This window comes from Rhipicephalus microplus, chromosome 5 (assembly GCF_043290135.1).
Source record: "Rhipicephalus microplus isolate Deutch F79 chromosome 5, USDA_Rmic, whole genome shotgun sequence".
NCBI lineage: Eukaryota > Metazoa > Arthropoda > Arachnida > Ixodida > Ixodidae > Rhipicephalus > Rhipicephalus microplus.
Window position 1 is genome coordinate 168,543,375 of NC_134704.1, and position 18,575 is coordinate 168,561,949.

Consider the following 18,575-nt stretch of genomic DNA (forward strand, 5'->3'; position numbering starts at 1 on the left):
GGGCACGGAAGCGGTTGAAGCGCACCGGACGAGTGGAAAGGCGGTGATTTGCGACGTTGACAGTCAGGACAGCCCATAACGAATTTTCTAACAAAATTATACATTCCGCGCCAGTAGAAGCGATGGCGAATGCGTTCGTAAGTTTTGAAAACTCCGGCATGACCACATTGGGGATCGTCGTGAAAGGAGGCGCAGATTTGTGATCGCAAGCTGCGCGGGACAACCAAGAGCCACTTACGACCTTCGGGGGCGTAGTTGCGTCGGTGTAGTAGCCGATCACGAATGGCGAAATGAGCAGCTTGACGTCGGAGAGATCGTGGTACCGCAGTGGTTGACGATCCAGAAAGACAGTTAAAAAGAGAAGCGATCCACGGGTCCTTGTGTTGTTCACTGGTAAAGGAGTCGAGGTCGAGAGATGCGATGGAGATACCAGTGGTTCCGCAGGCCGAGTCGGGAGGTAAAGGCGAACGCGACAGGGCGTCGGCGTCAGAATGCTTGCGTCCGCTGCGATAGATGACACGAATGTCGTACTCCTGGATTTGCAGTGCCCACCGAGCTAGGTGGCCAGAAGGGTCTTTCAATGTGGCCAGCCAACAAAGTGCATGGTGGTCCGTTACCAGGTCGAATGGGCGACCGTACAAATAAGGGCGGAACTTGCGAAGCGCCCACACTAGCGCCAAGCACTCTTTTTCAGTGACGCTGTAATTGGCCTCAGCTTTAGTAAGTGTGCGACTCGCATAAGCGACGACGTATTCGGAGTAGCCCGGCTTGCGTTGGGCGAGGACGGCGCCTAGACCAACCCCACTAGCGTCTGTGTGAACTTCCGTTGCAGCTGTTGGGTCGAAATGCCGAAGAATTGGAGGAGATGTTAGCAGACTACGGAGCGTGGCAAACGCGCCGTCGCAGTCAGAAGACCAGGATGAAAGGTCTGCATCACCGCGTAGGAGGTTGGTCAGTGGTAACATGATCGATGCAAAATTTCGCACGAAGCGCCGGAAGTACGAACATAGTCCGACAAAACTGCGTAATTCTTTCAGTGTAGTAGGTTTCGGGAACTCAGCGACTGCTCGCAGTTTTGCAGGGTCGGGTCGAACACCATGCTTGGAGACGATGTGCCCTAAGATGGACAGCTCTCGCGCGGCGAAGCGGCACTTTTTAAGGTTCAGTTGGAGCCCAGCGTTGGTTAAACACGTCAGAACCAGTTGGAGCCGAAGCAGATGCGTAGGAAAATCGGGAGAGAAAACGACAATGTCGTCGAGGTAGCATAGACACACAGACCACTTCAGTCCACGCAGTGTGTTGTCCATGAGCCGTTCAAACGTGGCAGGAGCATTACAAAGACCAAATGGCATTACGTTAAATTCGTACAGGCCATCTGGTGTAATGAACGCAGTTTTCTGGCGATCAGCTTCTGCCATAGGAACCTGCCAGTATCCAGATCGTAAGTCTAAGGAGGAGAAGAATTCGGCTCCTTGTAGGCTGTCGAGGGCGTCGTCTATGCGCGGTAATGGATAGACGTCTTTCCGCGTCACCTTGTTTAATCGCCGGTAGTCGACGCAAAATCGAATCGATCCATCTTTTTTTCGAACTAGAACGACAGGAGATGCCCAAGGACTGTGCGATAGTCGAATAACGCGACGGCGTAGCATCTCTTCGACCTGGTCGTTGATGACGTGACGTTCTGCCGCAGAGACACGGTACGGTCTTTGACGCAATGGCTGGTGCGAACCGGTGTCAATGTAGTGGTGCACTGCGGAAGTCCGACCCAACTGCGGCTGAGAAACGTCGAATGAATTCGCGAAGTGCTGGAGGAGATTAAGAAGCTCGGCGCGTTCATGGGCACTTAAGGTGTCGGCGATGGAACTCGAGAAGGTGTCACTCGATGAGCACTCCAGTGGGGAAAGGGCATGAAGTTCGGTCGAGGCGCTACTGCACGATTCGTCTGGCATGTTAAGGAATAAACAGGAATCGAGGTACTCCACTCGACCAAGACATTCACCGGCAAGTAGCGTAAGCGGTGCAGAAAGAGGGTTGTGGACGAAAATATTGCTTCGGCCCGCAGTGACGTCGAGTGTAGCGAAAGGCAAGGAAACGGCTCTGCGGCTCATGAAAATGTCGGAAGGTGTAAACATTACTGTAGCATCGTTATAGTCATCGCAGCAAACCGGGACAACGGCAAGAGAGGCTGGCGGAATTTCAGTGTCCTCACGCACGACAAGTTTTGGCGACCGCTCAAGGGTTTCGCGCAAAGGTTCGTCACACAGGTGCGAAAATTGAACTTCAGCGCGTGCGCAGTCGATGATGGCATGATGATTTGACAGAAAGTCCCACCCGAGGATAACGTCATGCGAGCACACCGAAAGGACGATGAACTCGACAACGTACATAGAGCCTTGGATGAATATGCGGGCCGTGCAGGTGCCAAGAGGTCGAACTTGTTGTGCGCTAGCTGTACGAAGCGATAGTCCAGAGAGCGGCGTGGTCACTTTGCGTAGGGAGCGGCAGAGCTGGGCGGCTATAACAGAAACGGCAGCACCTGTGTCGACGAGGGCAAAGGTAGAAACACCATCGACAGATATAGCGACGACGTTAGCTGGTGAAGTGCGAGGACTTGAGCATTTCGACGACGGCGCAGTTCTTGCCTCTGGAACTGCGGCGTTCAGTTTTCCCGGTTGGAGGAAGCGGGTCTAGGACGCATTGGGGACAGTGATCGCCTGCGAGGAGATGGGGAGCGGGGAGAGTGAGTTCGAGGCTGGTGTGACCGAGACTCAGGAAAGTTAGTGCATCCATACTGCGGTGAGGGATAGGGAGCAGGTATGTGCATGGGCTGTGGGTCATACGGTAACGGCCGAGTAGCGTCGCGGAGTGGTTGGAAGCGACGGCGACAATATCGTGCCACGTGTCCTGGAGTACCGCAGGCGTAGCAGATCGGGCGATTGTCAGGAGTGCGCCAAGAATTGCTGACTCGTGGTGCGGCCCAAGGTGTCGAAAATGGGGCGGAGTGGGGAGCGACTGAAGACATGGGTGGCAAATGCTGCTGGCGGGGTCTGCTACGTACCACCTGGGCATACGTAAGGGGCGCGGCCACGGGCTGCATAGCCGGCGCATGGGCAACAGGCATGGCCACAGGCTGCTGGTGGGCAGCGACGGGAACAGCCTGAGCTACCTCTTCTGCAATAACGTCGCGGAGTGGTGAGGGCAGACGAGAGGACGGTGGCTGCTGCGTGAAGGGAATCAACGACAGTTGCCGAGCTACTTCTTCACGCACAAAGTCTTTAATCTCTTGCAGGGTTGGTGAGTGGTCGGGAACAGAAGTGAGACTGGAGAGCGAGTCGGCGTGTGAGGAAAATGGGCGAGTCTGGGCGCGCTGCTTGCTCAACTCGTCGAAACTTTGACACAAAGTGACAAGTTCCGCATCGGTGGCAGGATTACGGGCCAGGAGCAGCTGATATGCACCGTCATTTATCCCTTTGAGGATGTGTTGAATCTTCTCCGACTCGGGCATGGTGGTGTTCACACGGTTGCAAAGACCAATAATGTCTTCGATGTAGCTGGTGAAAGATTCCGTTGGCTTTTGTGCGCGAGTCCGCAAGCGTTGTTCGGCTCTGGACTTGCGGACTGCGGGTCGGCCAAAAACGTCAGCAAACAAGGTTTTAAAGATGGACCACGTCGTGATGTCGTTTTTGTGGTTGTTATACCACATTTCGGCCACGTCAGTGAGGTAAAAGATGACGTAAGTCAATTTGTCCGCGTCATCCCACTTGTTGTTAGCGCTCACCAGTTCATAGTTAGCGAACCAGTCTTCCACGTCGGTCTCATCAGCTCCGCTAAAGACCTTGGGCTCTCGCAAACGAAGAACGCCGGGGTTGCTGGGGGATGGAGTGGAAGAGCCAGGTTGCGCGTTGTTGGTAGCCATGATGGGAGGTAGCGTTCGGTTGCGCAGCTCCAGGTTCAGGCGACGGCGAATGGCAGCACCCAGGTTCAGGCGACGGGGAATGTCAGCACCTTCCACCAATTGAAAAAGGGTTTATTGACGACTGTTGCGACGGTGGTCCTACGAAGAAACACGATCGTGCAAGAGCAACGGTCAAGCAGATGGCGGCGATGATCAGCACGAGCCGAGCGAGCGAAGCCCAGCACCCAGTACCCAAGCGGTGGCGATGTTGCTTGCCAACGACGCTCTTTCTTCTTCACATTTCTTTTAATTTGATTCAAATCGTTAATGAATACACACGAATAACTTCTACGTCACAGTCATTGTTAGATCTAGTGTTTCTATTCAACAATACCGAGGAATATTCGTGTTCAATGGAGAATGGTATTTTTTATCCTAAAATGATTGCAGCCCATTTGACTGCTAGCATCACGTCCTACAAAAAAAAATGCCATTGCATTAACTATAAAAGACTGTGACAATGCTGATAACACTGCCGTTGTATATTTCTTGGAATTTTCATTTGGCCTTTCCGAGCAACACGCGAACAAAAAGAATAATAGATGAGTTCTGAAATAAAATCAAGGCTAAAGTAAACCATTGCGTGCAGCGTTTTGTGTCATCACGTGTGAAAAAATCTAAACAACGCCGACCCTGGACAAACCACGGTATTATTCATATGAAAAGAAAGCTAAAGCAGCTCCGCATAAAGAAAGAAAAAGACTCGGACGAAATATCCAGACTATCTTCACAATCGAGACGCACTCTGACGCTAAACAAAAAACACCGTTTTGATAATACACTGACTGCATTTTTAAAAGTTTTCCCACAAAAATTTTGGCGGTATCTCGGCAGTAGAAAGGATTAAGTTGATGAAATCTCAAACTGTACAAGAACGTTAACACATGCAGCTGAGTTTGCTGAATATTATTATTACTTTTTCCAGTCTGTGTTTACCAAGATTGCAAAAAAACTTATGTGGGTGAGCACTTAGAATATTGTGTGCGTAAATCAATGGAAGAACTTACAAGCAAGAGCAAAGGAGTGTTTAAACTCCTCCTGAACCTAGACGGGAAAAAATCTAGCGGGACTAACGAGATCTGTTCATAATTCCTGAAGCACTATGCCGAATGGAAATCGTATTACCTAACGGAGATATTTAGGAAAATTCTAAAAGCTCGTTCCTTACTCGTCGACTAGCGAAAGGCAGTTGTCGTACCAGTATACAACGAAGATGATTGCAGACCTGTAAGCTATTACCACCCCAATTCACTCACTTGTAATATGTGGAGAGTTTGGAGGAAATCGTCAAAAAACACATTTCACAATTTCTTGAACAGAACAACTAATTATACTCATCCCAGCATAGCTTCCAAGCTAGACTATCGACTATTACGCAATTACTGAAAGTTGTTCATGATTATACAGCAGCATTAGATAACAAGCAACAAGTTGACGTCAATTCTATAAACTTTGGAAAGGCTTTCGATAAAGTGACTCATATTAAGGTAAATTGTAAGCTTCAGGATACTGCGAAGCCAACTACAAATTAACAAAGATAATTATTTAAAAGTGTCAAGGAAACGAAGTAGTTGGATTAGTCACGACTGTGTCTAAGCACCGTACTCTTGTCGCAGTTATTTGTTTTGTTACTCTTTTTTTTTTCAGCTGCCATTGAACTATAGAATGCGTTTTGAGGCATTGTAGTAAATGCAAGCAATTTTTTCGCGAATTCGAGGTATTGTTAGACATGTATTTGAGTGAATCAGCTGCCAGATGAAAAGTTGACTTTTCTTGTGCCCGCTTATTATGAGGAACAAAAAAACCAAAAACAATCTACGTGCGTTGCAAGCCGCTGAACGTGCCATACTTTATTAAAAATGAATATTGAAGACCAAAGTGTGGGCTTCTTCATTGTAGGCACTTCTATCTTTTTTGTCCAACCCAAAACACTCCAACATTGACAGGTATTGATTCATGCTTGTCTTGTGTATTCCTGTGCACGGTTTTGGAGCGTCCCTCATTGTGCTTAAGCGGAGTGGTGCAAGTATTGAAATTCTTATCGTTCTACGTGTGACGTTCCAATTTGTTGCTATCGTGTTCATTTCACTGCATTTTCAGCAAAACTATCACTGTTTCACTAGAGGTTTTGATTTCTTGCAGTACCCTAACGAAGATCATGGGTTGGTGGATGCTGTAATTGTTGGTGGATATGGAGGCAAGAATAGTGGATATGGTGGAAGTATTAGTGGATATGGTTGAACCTCTAGTGGGCATAATAGCTTGAGACGGCGAGAGTAGAAAAATGGTCAGTTTGACATCCGTGATGTGTTTCATTTGTTGTGATGTTTAGAAGACAAGAGGTGTCACAGTGAACAGTGAAAATAAATGTTTTACATTGGCGCGCAGTTGTCGAGAAATAAATTAGCTTCAGTTCGCAATCGTCCCTTTGAATGTTAGAGCAGAACACGGCGGTCACTTGATGTTGCCACGCTAGAAACGCAACTCTGGCAATTATTGCACTCTATATTTTGAGCCGTATTTTAAGTAAACAAAGTGCGTGCGAATATGAATAAACTTTCACTTTCGACATGGGTCGAGATTAGGCCCAGCGAATTTGACTTTCACCCTTCTGTTCTATCACCATGATTTCCACCATAGGTTGATCCTACCGACTGAGCCCGCACAAGTGTTACCGGCGCTTCTGGGTTTCAGAATGCACAAATTTGACGAGTAAGCATGACGATACAGCACAGCTGTGGCATCATTTAACCTAAATGAAGCCCTTTTTGTTGCGTACAGTGTCCGCGCAAGAAGTGACAAACATCGACGCGACGCGCTTGCAGCACTTCCACCAAACGTACGCCTCCCCGCACCGACAGCCGGCACTTCACTGGCTCTTATGCGAGAACACTGACTCGTCAATTAGTATGCTTGCTGAACCAATATGATAACATAATTTTTCTGGCGCACTGCATTTGTTTTGGCCAAGCCGCTATGTAGTTGTTACAAACGACAGAGCAACAGCGGTGCGCTGGCAAGACTGCGCTGTGCCTTGCGCGAAAAACATGACAATCAATTGTGTGGGCGTATGCATCAGATGCGCATAGAAGCGTCATAAAGCCTGAACTGATATCACCCTTTGGCAGGAGCGAGAAACGGATATTAAACTTAGCAGTAACCACCGATAAACTCTACCTGCTCCTCAGTCCACTGAGATGTTTTTTTTTTCTTTCGGTTGTAAATTGTAACAATAACATTGCCTTGTTATTATTATCGCAGTGGTAATAGTTACAGTCAGCAGTTGTTCGTGTTTATCAAATGTGCAAATGCTAGAAGCATGTGCAGATCCCGTCCTTCTCGAGTAACCGACAAACAATACTGAAGTTAAACAGTGAGTTTGTGAGTTGACTACTTCTTTAACACCAAAAATTGTCATCTGGCGGTGTGGTGCAGTGGTTATTGTGCTCAGTTGAGAATCCGAAAGTGGCAGGCTGGATTTCGCGCTGTCGCATCTTTTTTCTTACGGGTACTTTCTACATAGTTTTTTATAAAAAACTTTTATTATTTCTTTAGTGGCAGTTCATCACGGTGGTTCTGACGCTGCTTCGCGCTCCAGCACTGCCGGATGGAGCACACCATCCACCATTCGCTCCACTATACACCAAGTGGCAGCAACATTTCCAGCACCATAATCCATCAAAATGGTGGATCGTGGAATCCAACATTCCTATGGTGGATGTTTTTTATAATAGAGTAGTGTAGGGCGTGTGTTAACATATGGCTATAATTGGCAAGCCTCTGGAATGTAATGTTTATGCAGGTGTTTTGTTACATTTCGTCATTCACTGGTGTTATTTCGGCAACCTCCTAACAATATAGCTTAAGATTTTTTATGATGTTGCTGTATGAGCAAGCCATGCATGTCTAACTCGGCTACGTATTCACCTTTTTGTTTGCCTAAACTGCCTTGTCAGTGTTCAACTACTCATGCATGTATCATCATTATAGGGCTAAGTTCTGAATTGTGTTCGTAGACATACCTTGAGGCATCGCAATTCCGTATGCCTTTGAATCCAGTAAACCTCCGACCTGCGTAAGTTGGCACCGGCGCTGAGCCGCGTACTCTATGCTGCTTGATTCCATAAGAAAAGCGTAGCCTCCACGCTCGACTCGCTCAACACCTTCGGCATTAGACGACACCAGGTCATGCTTCATGGCATTCCACATCCTCTCGTATGTCTCTTGTTTAGAATCCTGCGTATGTGACATGTCGTTTCAAGTGTTTATGTCAAACACAAAGAAAGCCTTGATTGTATATTATGCAGTCGAGGATAAAATTAGCTCCATGCTTTAGGCTGTGTGGTGTAAAATGTTCACGTGCCATACTGTTCGATTTGGGCAGAGTATGCGAATAACTAGACCACCTAAAACCAAATACAGCGTCATTTTCAGATTCAAATACAACACTTGTGCAACACAGCATACTTGAAAAGCTAAAAGCTTATGTATGATAAATTGGTAGAATATTGTTTATTTCTGCGCAGAAAGATGTCCTCTACACTATAAAGTTACAGCATACATGTATTTTACGCCAATGCTCTTCCTCTGGTGCCTTCAGTTTCAACAACAGAAAACAAGTTGGTATGCTAGTTCACATATCATCTTTTAAATACTTTTGGTAAACAAATAATAAATTTAAACTAATTTACACGAACATATACATTATTCCACAGCAGAAAACTTCAGTGTTTCACTCTGCCAAAACACCTAAACAAATATTGCGCTAAGACTGCTAATTTCAGATAAAAATACTCGCGAGCTATTTCAAGCAGATTTCGGGGCGCTGATGCGTACCAATGCTTATATGGAGACCCAGAAGAAAAATTTAGAGGTGAGCTCTTACCTTGAAGAAAGCTTCTGTTGATCCCGAGCGGACACAGCCGTAGAGTATCTCCGTCTGCTTTGCTAAGTCTTCAGCGCTCTCTATTGGAGACTGGAGCCTTTCTCGAGTCAAGAATGACGCCAGGTTGGCCGTGTATGACGATACCAGTATGAATGAGAATAGCCACCATGCCACCGCCATAATGCGTGTTGAGGCCGACCTGCAACATAATGTGGGTCATTGTGCGAAGTTCGCTCTGCAAAACAGCTCCAGACGCTTATAGTGACTCAATATTTTGAACTGTATTCGGGACCTCAGTGACGTTGCTTCAGTTCATCCCGTTGCTGTACCGCCTTAACTGAAAGAATGATAAAATAAGCAAAAAATGAGAGTATATGCTTTTACCCAGAGGTATCTATACAGAACGTTACACAGTTCCAGTGACATTTGCCTTATTCTACAGAAGAGAGAGAGAACAAAAGTGGCCCTGTAGCTGCATATTACACTGCAAATGTCATTCAAAGACGATAGTCTTGCGCCTGTAGAGAGAGAACAAAACGTTCATTTGATATTCTGAGAAAAAAACTGGTGAATGGTATTCTGGAGGCGCTACGTGAGAGTGCCTCGAGCGTAAAGCGGAGGTGAACGAGCACATCGTCTCGTCACACATGATACAGGAGTGCTATTTGGCAGTTATCCTAGAAAACGAAGCGCGCGGCGTACGCGCCCGTCTCTGAGATGATAAGGTGTAGAACGCAAGGCGACTGGTAGTTGCCACTATTGTGTCGTCTTAGCAAAGCGTCGGAAACACTTGCCTTTTCGTGCAAGCGTTACATGGTCAGCGCAGCGTGATAAACACAACGGTCCTTGGAATTACTTATGTAGGCCTTTTCTAGTAACAAATACACATACGTAATATTGATGCGTTGTTATGGTGCCTCAGATATGCGCAATAGTTGCTTTCTAATTGAAAATTGCATAGGTGTGAAAGCTGCACCTTCAGCAATATTGGTGGGCGCTGCGGACGGGGTAAGCCGCTTGAAGTATCGCTTGGCCACTTTGGTGCCCTTTAAGGTACCGTTCAGGATGTACATACAGACAAATGTTCAGACAGACAGACAGACAAAAGTGTTTGCGTCCAAGGTCGCCAAGAAAAATTATCGTCTTTAATACAGAGGAAAGGCAGACTTTTCTGGAAGCTCAATGTCCTGACCAGACATCCTGGCATGAGTAATCTGCTATATCACGGGATCACTGGCCCTCTCGGTGGCGCACTTAGTGTCGCCAAAGTTGCAACGATCTGCTTTAAACTTACCATTTTTCATAGAAATGCCCCATTAAAACTATGTTCACCACAGAAATGGTGTATTCTACATCCACCAATATGGTGGATTATGGTGCTGTAATATTGGTGGCACATGCTGTATGCTGGTGTCTGATGGATGACAGAGTGCTGTCAATCTTGGAGCGTAAAACAGTTCTGTAGCGTCAGAACCACCGTCACGAGCTGCCACAAAAAAAAAAAACGGTAGAGAAGGCGTTAGAAAAGCATCTGCAAAAAAAGAGAAAAAATGAACAAGTGGCAACCAGGATTCCAGCATGCACTCTTTGGATCTCCAACCGAAACACCAACAACTGCGTCATGCCGCCATGTGTATTTTTGGCTTGTAGAATGAACAGTCCTTTTTTCTGTATTACTGCCTGAATGCCACACTCACCGAGAAAAGAACAATATATTACAATACTCGAAGTACTGGATTTCAATGTGACCTCGACAGTAGAAAAGCAAGACAATAAGAAAGTATGTCAAGGTTTTTGAGGTTGTAAGGACAAATCAACGTGTTCCTTCATGTTTAGAAATAGGGGAAGCCCTACATATTATGAAAAAAAAATTAAGGCGTGATGTGTTTACGCATAGCTTTGCCGCTGTAGAACTTGTTCTGTAAGGGTTGTAGATTGACCAGTCAACTTACGAATTCGCCGTTCAACTTCAGTTTTGTGAGCCGCATACTCGAGACAGACGGGATTTCCACCTGCTACTAAAATTTGCACATTTATTAAACGCAAATATCTGCTGCCGGTAACGAATGCTAGAGCGATAATGGTAACAGCGCTAACGTTTTGTTAGAATTCACAACTACAAAAAATGAAGTATACTGAGAAGCAATTGCAATTTACAGGCGGTAGCCCCGCCGCGGTGGTCTAGTGGCTAAGGAACTCGACTACTGAACCGCAGGTTGCGGGATTGAAATCCGGCTGTGGCGGCTGCATTTTCGATGCAGGCGGAAATGCTGTAAGCACATGTGCTAAGATTGGGGTGCACGTTGAAGAACCCCAGGTGGTCAAAATTTCCGAAGCCCTTCACTACGGCGCCTCTTATATTAATAAGGTAGTTTTAGGACGTTCAACTCCTCATATTGATCAATTCACCGGCGGTAACCGTCAAGCGTAATATCTGTTTATCGATCCTTCCGAATGGCGACATCTACAAAGGCTTTCTGACACCTCTATGCTCATTGGAAAAATACGTGCTTTGATTGAATATTGTGGTGTTTTTTGCGCAAAGTTCAGCGCAGTCATACGAGCGCACTGATCTGTAGCTTTATCGCTACCATCGAGTACATAACAGCTTGGCGAAACAAATGCAGTGGGCCGAAAAAGTTCTTCCATCGTATTGGTTTTATAAACCTACTAATGGACAAGTGTGCATTCTCACATAAGAGTCAAAGAAGTGTTCATGAGTGCGACAGGCGGCTGTCCGTGAGCAGAGTTGTATGCTTTCTGGAAGTGTTAGAATCGCGTCGCATCGATGTTTGTCGCTTATTGCGCGAACACCGTACGCAAGAAAACGGCTTCGTTTACCTTAACTGATGTGACTGCCGTGTTCTATTGTCATTCGTTCTCAATGTAATAGTTTAGTAGTAACCTAGAAATACAGATGATACCTGGACGGGCTTGGACGGGAGGCCTAAATATGGTGTAGAAAGGAATAGTGGAAGCCACGCTTGCTGGGGCTCATCTCGGCTCTCGATGCATGTCGAAGGCGAATGTTTTCGCATTTTAGCGTCACACGTACTTTGACTGTTGACTTAAAAGACTAAAAGACGGCTCAGGTAATTGAGTCTGAAAGAATCGCCAGAGTCGTGCTTCAAGCAAGGCGACATCAAGTGGCGACTGTATACTGGTCTATACCGTCAGAAGGGGCCATTGAAAATCATAAATTAAATTTATTTCTCTACAAACGGGTGGCAATATAACACAATTACTGCTTCTTAACATCACAACAAATCAACACATCGCGCATTTTCAAACTGATGCAAGTACGAGCACGATATGAAGCATTCACGCCAGGATTCTGCACCCTACAAAGATAGAGGCGTTGTTGACACCACACAAATGCAAAAAAAAATCATGCTAGAAAGTATTATAACAAGCGTTAACTTCTTTCAACCGTAAATACATTTTTTTGCGCATTCCAGACTGAAACACAACGAATAGGTGATTTCACGTACTGTTATGTTCTTTGCCATCATGTCGCGATCATCGACCTAGTATTCATCACGCTGCTATCATTCAGCTTATTCACGAAGCCATCCAGCAAACACGTTTTGAATCACAACAGACAGCCAGCATTTTTCACTGTGACCTACATTGGCTCTTTTCTACCATCACTCCTACCACGAAAAGAAGCTCAGCACCACCACCGCAGTCTCACCCCAATTTTCCACTCTCGTCATCATCAGTCACTATCACCAGTACAGCTCCCATCATATCCCCTATTAGTTCCACCACAACCACTATATCAACCAACGATTCCAGCATCCACCTGCCCAGGCTTTTAAATGGAATAATTTGAACTTGTCTGACAGCACGTGCCGTTTTTTAACAACCAATACCCCACAGTGGCAAGAGAAGTGAACCTCCCTCTAGCGCACATACTTGGGTACACGTTGGCTCCGCCGCGGTGGTCTAGTGGCTAAGGTACTCGGCAGCTGACCCGCAGGTCGCGGGATCGAATTTCGGCTGCGGCGGCTGCATTTCAGATGGATGCGGAAATGTTGTAGCCCCGTGAGCTCAGATTTGGGTGCACGTTAAAGTACCCCAGGTGGTCAAAATTTCCAGAGCCCACCACTATGGCATCCCTCATAATCATAGGGTGGTTTTGGGACGTTAAACTTCACATATCAATCATTGGGTACACGTTGTAGGTCACATGCGTGCAAACCACCTCGTGAACTTTTCTTTCTTTCACTCACTTTCTTTTGGAAGTGAGCTTGGCCTTCCGTTCGTATTTCATTGAAGCTAAGACGCAGTCACTAGCAAACTTGACTCTAATTTTCCGCTGGGTCACGCGAACTGGTTTGATTGACGGCTGTCACAAAGTGCAGGACCCTTTTGCCAAGATAGTACTTCAGTATTTTTTGATAAACATACCTCAGCATGTCAAGCAAACCTTCTTAAAATACGTGGCGGAGCATTCAATTTAAGTTCTCTGATGACAGCACGCTGTGCTTTGTTTAGAAATTTCGGCCCTTATAATCAAAAACCACATTCACCTGAATAGATACCACAGTGTATAATTGCGAAAATTTAGTGAAGTGTGAAGACACGTCCAGGCATTTAGTCGCAAAAATACTTTTGTTCACTTTCATGAAACAGCCAAGAGCAGGTGTGAAATTGTTGCATGCTATCACTGCCACTTGCACGCTTGATGTCACGAGCGCCATGGAGAAAGAGGCACGCTTCGCACTCCAGGTAGCGTGGAGTACTAGGAGACGTAGGGACGGTATGAATAAAAACGCGATAGTATTACAGATGTGTTCTTTGTCGGAGCTGCAGGCATGCAGGCACAGTGAATGCAGTTTATCATGCTAGTTCGATGAACCGCACTGAATACTTCCTTAAGAGGCAACGTGGTGACCGTAAAGCAGATGGGCCTTTTACAGGGTGCTGTTTCCTTAAAAAGTGCAGATTTGATTTATGGCAACTACTACAAAATACTACATCGACACGACTTCACTCAAGTGACGTCGGTATATGGTTGGTCTGAAACAGTAGACGAGATATTTCGATGCCCAACAAAGTGAGCAAAGATTTCCTTTCAATGCTGGTAAAGTTCGGCTAATGTCACGATACATGTTAAGTCCTCGCTGCGCTTCATTCTAATAGTGAAGTTAATGCTGACTTTCCCGTACCTTTATTCATAAACTGGCCTGGATGAAAACTTTTGTAGTCAGTTATGCTTTCTCAGCTGAGTTGACTGATTCCATACCGCCATGCCTTATGTGATGACAGTATAAGTTTACGCTATCGCGTTCTAGTCTTGAGGCGGAAGTAAAGCTTCATGCAGCTTTAAACTGCTTGTCTCTCTCACTTTTCCATAACAAATGTCAATCACATTTTGTATGCAAAGATGCATTTGAGAGTCAATACCGTTGGCGGAAATCTATTGACTGCGATATAAAGCTTTAGCATCATAAAGAAACTCAGTTTGTTCATCCATCTAAACACTGAGGTACATGACATGTATATCAAAGAAATATTATACAACGACCAATTGTTAGATCAAATCACAAAGATTCTTGATGACCAAAGCTTCGTAGTGAGTGATTATTAATTTTATTCTGGTAGCAATTATATGGACACTCTCGGCTGGATTTCGCTGCTGGCATAGGCGTCAACGTAGGGCGTCAATGCCTTGCACCGTTTACGTATACGTATCTATATATATCAAAAAGAAAGAAAGAAAAAAAATCACAGAAAAAAAGCCTCTGGTGCGCGCAATCGAATGGGGGACCTTCGCATCGTTATTGCGAGGCGTTAACCACTAAACCACTGAAAGGTACCTTCTTCAACGTTAAAACGGCAAGCTATTCATATCTACCACTTACCACCGTTGGGGGGCATCTCGGAGGGGGGGAACTATCGTGTTTTCAGCATTATCAGTAGGATGGTGCAGTGAGCGCACGGCGGCTCCCATCTCTCCTGCGCACTTTGTCCCACGTATAAAATAAGGGGGTGTACGCTCGATCGCGCACCCTTATCTTGCAGTGGGGAGAATCGTACGCCTTGGCTAGCCTTTGAGTTCCGTCGAACAATTCTGTCGTAGTCATCGAGCGTATAAAGGTCACTGCAATCGTTTCAGAGCCTCCGCTTGCGAAAAGGGCGTGCTTTTCAAACATAGCGAAGTGACAACCGAGCCATTTATTCGCGTTAATCTGTACCTGTGAGTACGTTTCATGCGTCCTTTGTGCGTGATACACGCGGGGTACGTTTCGATCTGCTTGCCATTCTGCGCGTGACCTTCCAATTTGTTGATATCACTTTCTCTGCTTCGCCTTGGCGGCATAGCTATGACTTTTTGTTTTACCGATTAATCGGAGCTATTTATTTCTCGTCATGCATTTTGCCAACAAGAAGGCTTTGCGTTGAACCAAAGATTTCAGAATATGCATACACAGAAGGAGCTTTCTTGTTAAAAAAATAATACACATTCCCCAACTAACGGGAACCATGAGTACCTTGCGAAGCAGCGCATGAGTGGACGAAGAGTTCCATAGTTCCGTTCATCACAGGCGCCTTGCCCGAATTTATCGCGTCTTTACAAGTAAAGCACACCATCAGTTCAGTATACTTTGGGGTTGGTGTTACTTGCCTCAACTCTTGATGTAGCACGCCACGCGGTAGCAATGCGTTCATCGCACGTATGCAGAATCTGTTTCTACGACACGATAGCGTGGCTGCTGAACGAGTCTATAGGGGAAAGGCCAGAGCGTCTCACCTGGCATCACCCAGCTCCTTACGCAGGCCAGCCCAAAGGTGCCAGTGCATCAGCGCGTTCTGACACTACTTGGGCTAGCTAAAGTGCATGCGCAGTTAGGTGGCTACGTATACCAGATTAAGCTGCTTCGCGTCTATTATTACCTGAGGGTTATACATCCTGAAACAAAGATGTGATTATAAAGACGTTGGAGTGAGAACCTCCTGAAGTTTAGCACACATCTGGCACTCTCACGCACCCCTAAACCTGAGCACACATGCCTTGAGCGTTTCACCTCCATCGAAATTTGATTGCTGCGGCCGGAATCGTACCTGCGACTTTCGCGTCAGCAACCGAGCGCCATAACCACTTCTCCACCACCACCGACTTTCGTGTAAATAATGGCATCTAACCTGCTGTGCGTGATTTAAAGCTTTCTTGTGAGACGTAATGTGTAACACTTGATGCTACAGACTCTCTCGACTTTGCTTTATAGAAGATTGATTGATTGATATGTGGGGTTTAAAATCCCAAACCACCTTATGATTATGAGAGACGCCGTAGTGGGGGCTTCGGAAATTTCGACCACCTGGGGTTCTTTAACGTGCACCCAAATCTGAGCACACGGGCCTACAACATTTCCGCCTTCATCGGAAAAGCAGCCGCCACAGCCGGGATTCGAGCCCATGACCTGCGGGTCAGCAGCCGAGTACCTTAGCCACTAGACCACCGCGGCGGGGCTGCTTCATAGATGGTTTCTACCAAAAGTGAGGTTCCCAATCAGCTACAGCCTCGAGGGAAAGTGCTAGGCTGAATTCATAACAGTTCCGTGAACAGTGACTACGTCATAATGACCACTTCCTCGAGCCCGCCCATACTCGTATGTTGCTGACTGTTCGCTTGGCAGCCGTCAGAGATGGAAGTTCTGATCGCCATTCCCGCGAGGTTCAAGTAGTAATCTTTTTTCTTCGTGCAAGAAAGCTACCGCCCATGGAGGTTCATAAACAACTGACTGAGGTTTATGATGAAGAGTGAATACTGGTTCAGCATGTCGACAGTTGGGACAGAGAGGCAATTTGTCTTTGTTGCTGAAAGGTGATGTGGTGAAGTTGTTAGACTCTGTCGCCACGGACGAAGAAACAAGGGTGATTCATTACACCCCCGAATCGAAACAACAATCTTGTGTTGTCACTGTGGTTTCACCACAACAGCCCTTGAAGGCGACGATGACGTCTGAGCAGAGGTCACACGCATCTTCAACCTGTTGGCGGGAGATTTACGTGACACAGCAATACAAAAGCTGGAAAGCCGTCTTCAAAAATGTTGCGAAAAATCGAAACAATGGTACAAATACAGAAAACAAAGCTTTGAAATGGTGTATAAATAACTATCAATAAACAATGCGTTTATCTTTGTAAATAGTATGAAAAGGATACTTCTAATACAACCCCGGAAAATCGAAATGTTTTAGTACCTTTACAGTTCCAACGCTTCAAACTGTGCCCTTTGATATTTTATATATTCTATGCCAATCAATTTCAGCTACAACTACTCGTAGAAACGAACGACTGCCAAATTTTCCTATGGCCTTGAATATGCCGCCACGGAAGTCACCCAACATACTGTTCCAAGGTTTTCGATTCAGATTTTACATTTGTCAGTGACCTTGTATTTCGGGTAATTATTCTGTATTTTATTGTTTGGCAGTTTACGCTTACGTTTCATCTTTACAGCGTGCGCTACACTCGTAAGAAGCAAACTTACCTTGGGGAAGAGTCGCAGCCTTGTCTCATAATGGCACTCATCGTGAACCAAAGGCTGTTGAGCAGAGTGAACTGTCTCTTGTTCTTGCGCACATTGTCGCGCTTTTTCTCATCACTGAATATCCGCTCCCTATGACGCGGCTGCAACTCGCCCGACTGGCCGGCCATTATGATGTCAAGTCCGGCACTACCGTATGCACTGCCACCGACACATACAACGTCGCCGCCACCGCCACGACTTGGACTTCTCTGGTACGGGCAGCAACAACGCTCGGCGCAAACGTAGACGCTTGTCCAGCGCGCTCCACCCATGCGAGCCACGCAGCAGAGCAACAAGCTGACCAAAACGTAGGCGGCTACTACGCACACCCACACATCTGTGGACAGTGGAGAGAGGAAGAAGAGAAGCGAGGGTTTATGCGGTGGTTTCCGGTAGAGAATGCCCACTCCGAGGCTCATGAAAGGCATGCTGAAATCCACAACCATTTCTCGTGCGTAAGTGATGGTAATGTCGCCGATGGCAAGGTCAGCCTCCTGTGATTAGAAAGTAACGTTATCTTAGGTTAGTGCTTGGCAATAATATGGCCACCTGATTGTTTCTCACAAATATCTAAGGAATTCATTATTGGGAAAAGATTAGAATATTAAGCATAAGAAAGATAATCGCCCAGGAGTTCTCGCTAACGCTGACCACGCTGAGAAGCGCCTGTTATCATATGACAAACACCGCTTGCACATCCTTGTGTAAATGTCGTTCCTAAGAGTCATTTGAAAGTGTCTTACACGATTTTCAGAAGAGAAATTTATCAACAGCCAAGCATGCAACCCAGAGTAGAGTCATCTATATAGCAAACAACTGACATGTAGGGATCCTGAAACATTTTTTTTACGTTTCGACTTTTTTGGGAATCTTGCTTCTCCGGCCCAAATTACAAGCATTTTTCAAGACCCTTCCAAAATGCCACTGATGAATAAAATAGCTTGGCTAGCTTTTTCTTTTAAATTTCTATCAAGAAGTAATTCACTAGCCAATGCAATTATTATAGATAAGCATTATTACGATGTATTAGCATCTCTAGTGTTGAACCAGTGAGAGAATAAAATCGAGAGTGACAAATACAAAACGTATATAATGCGGGTCTAAATTTAATAACAGCTTTTATTCACGCGACTGCATAAACAAGTTGTGCTTATTGGCAAGATGCTTGTCCATAAGCTGTGAAGTAAGATACG

The 18,575-nt window shown here is 45.9% G+C and overlaps 1 protein-coding gene across 6 annotated transcripts in view; it reads right to left on the minus strand.

Annotated features, from left to right (window-relative positions):
* LOC119173630 (glutamate receptor ionotropic, kainate 2-like) overlaps positions 1-18,575 on the minus strand; it is a 295,577-nt gene that overhangs the window by 15,807 nt on the left and 261,195 nt on the right. For all 6 annotated transcript variants that reach the window (XM_075896184.1, XM_075896187.1, XM_075896186.1 and 3 more), the window contains 3 exons: positions 17,344-17,876; positions 8,841-9,039; positions 7,978-8,191 (listed from right to left, as the gene is read on the minus strand). In XM_075896184.1, the coding sequence (XP_075752299.1) occupies positions 7,978-8,191; positions 8,841-9,039; positions 17,344-17,876 (946 nt within the window). The remainder of the gene's footprint in view (positions 1-7,977; positions 8,192-8,840; positions 9,040-17,343; positions 17,877-18,575) is intronic.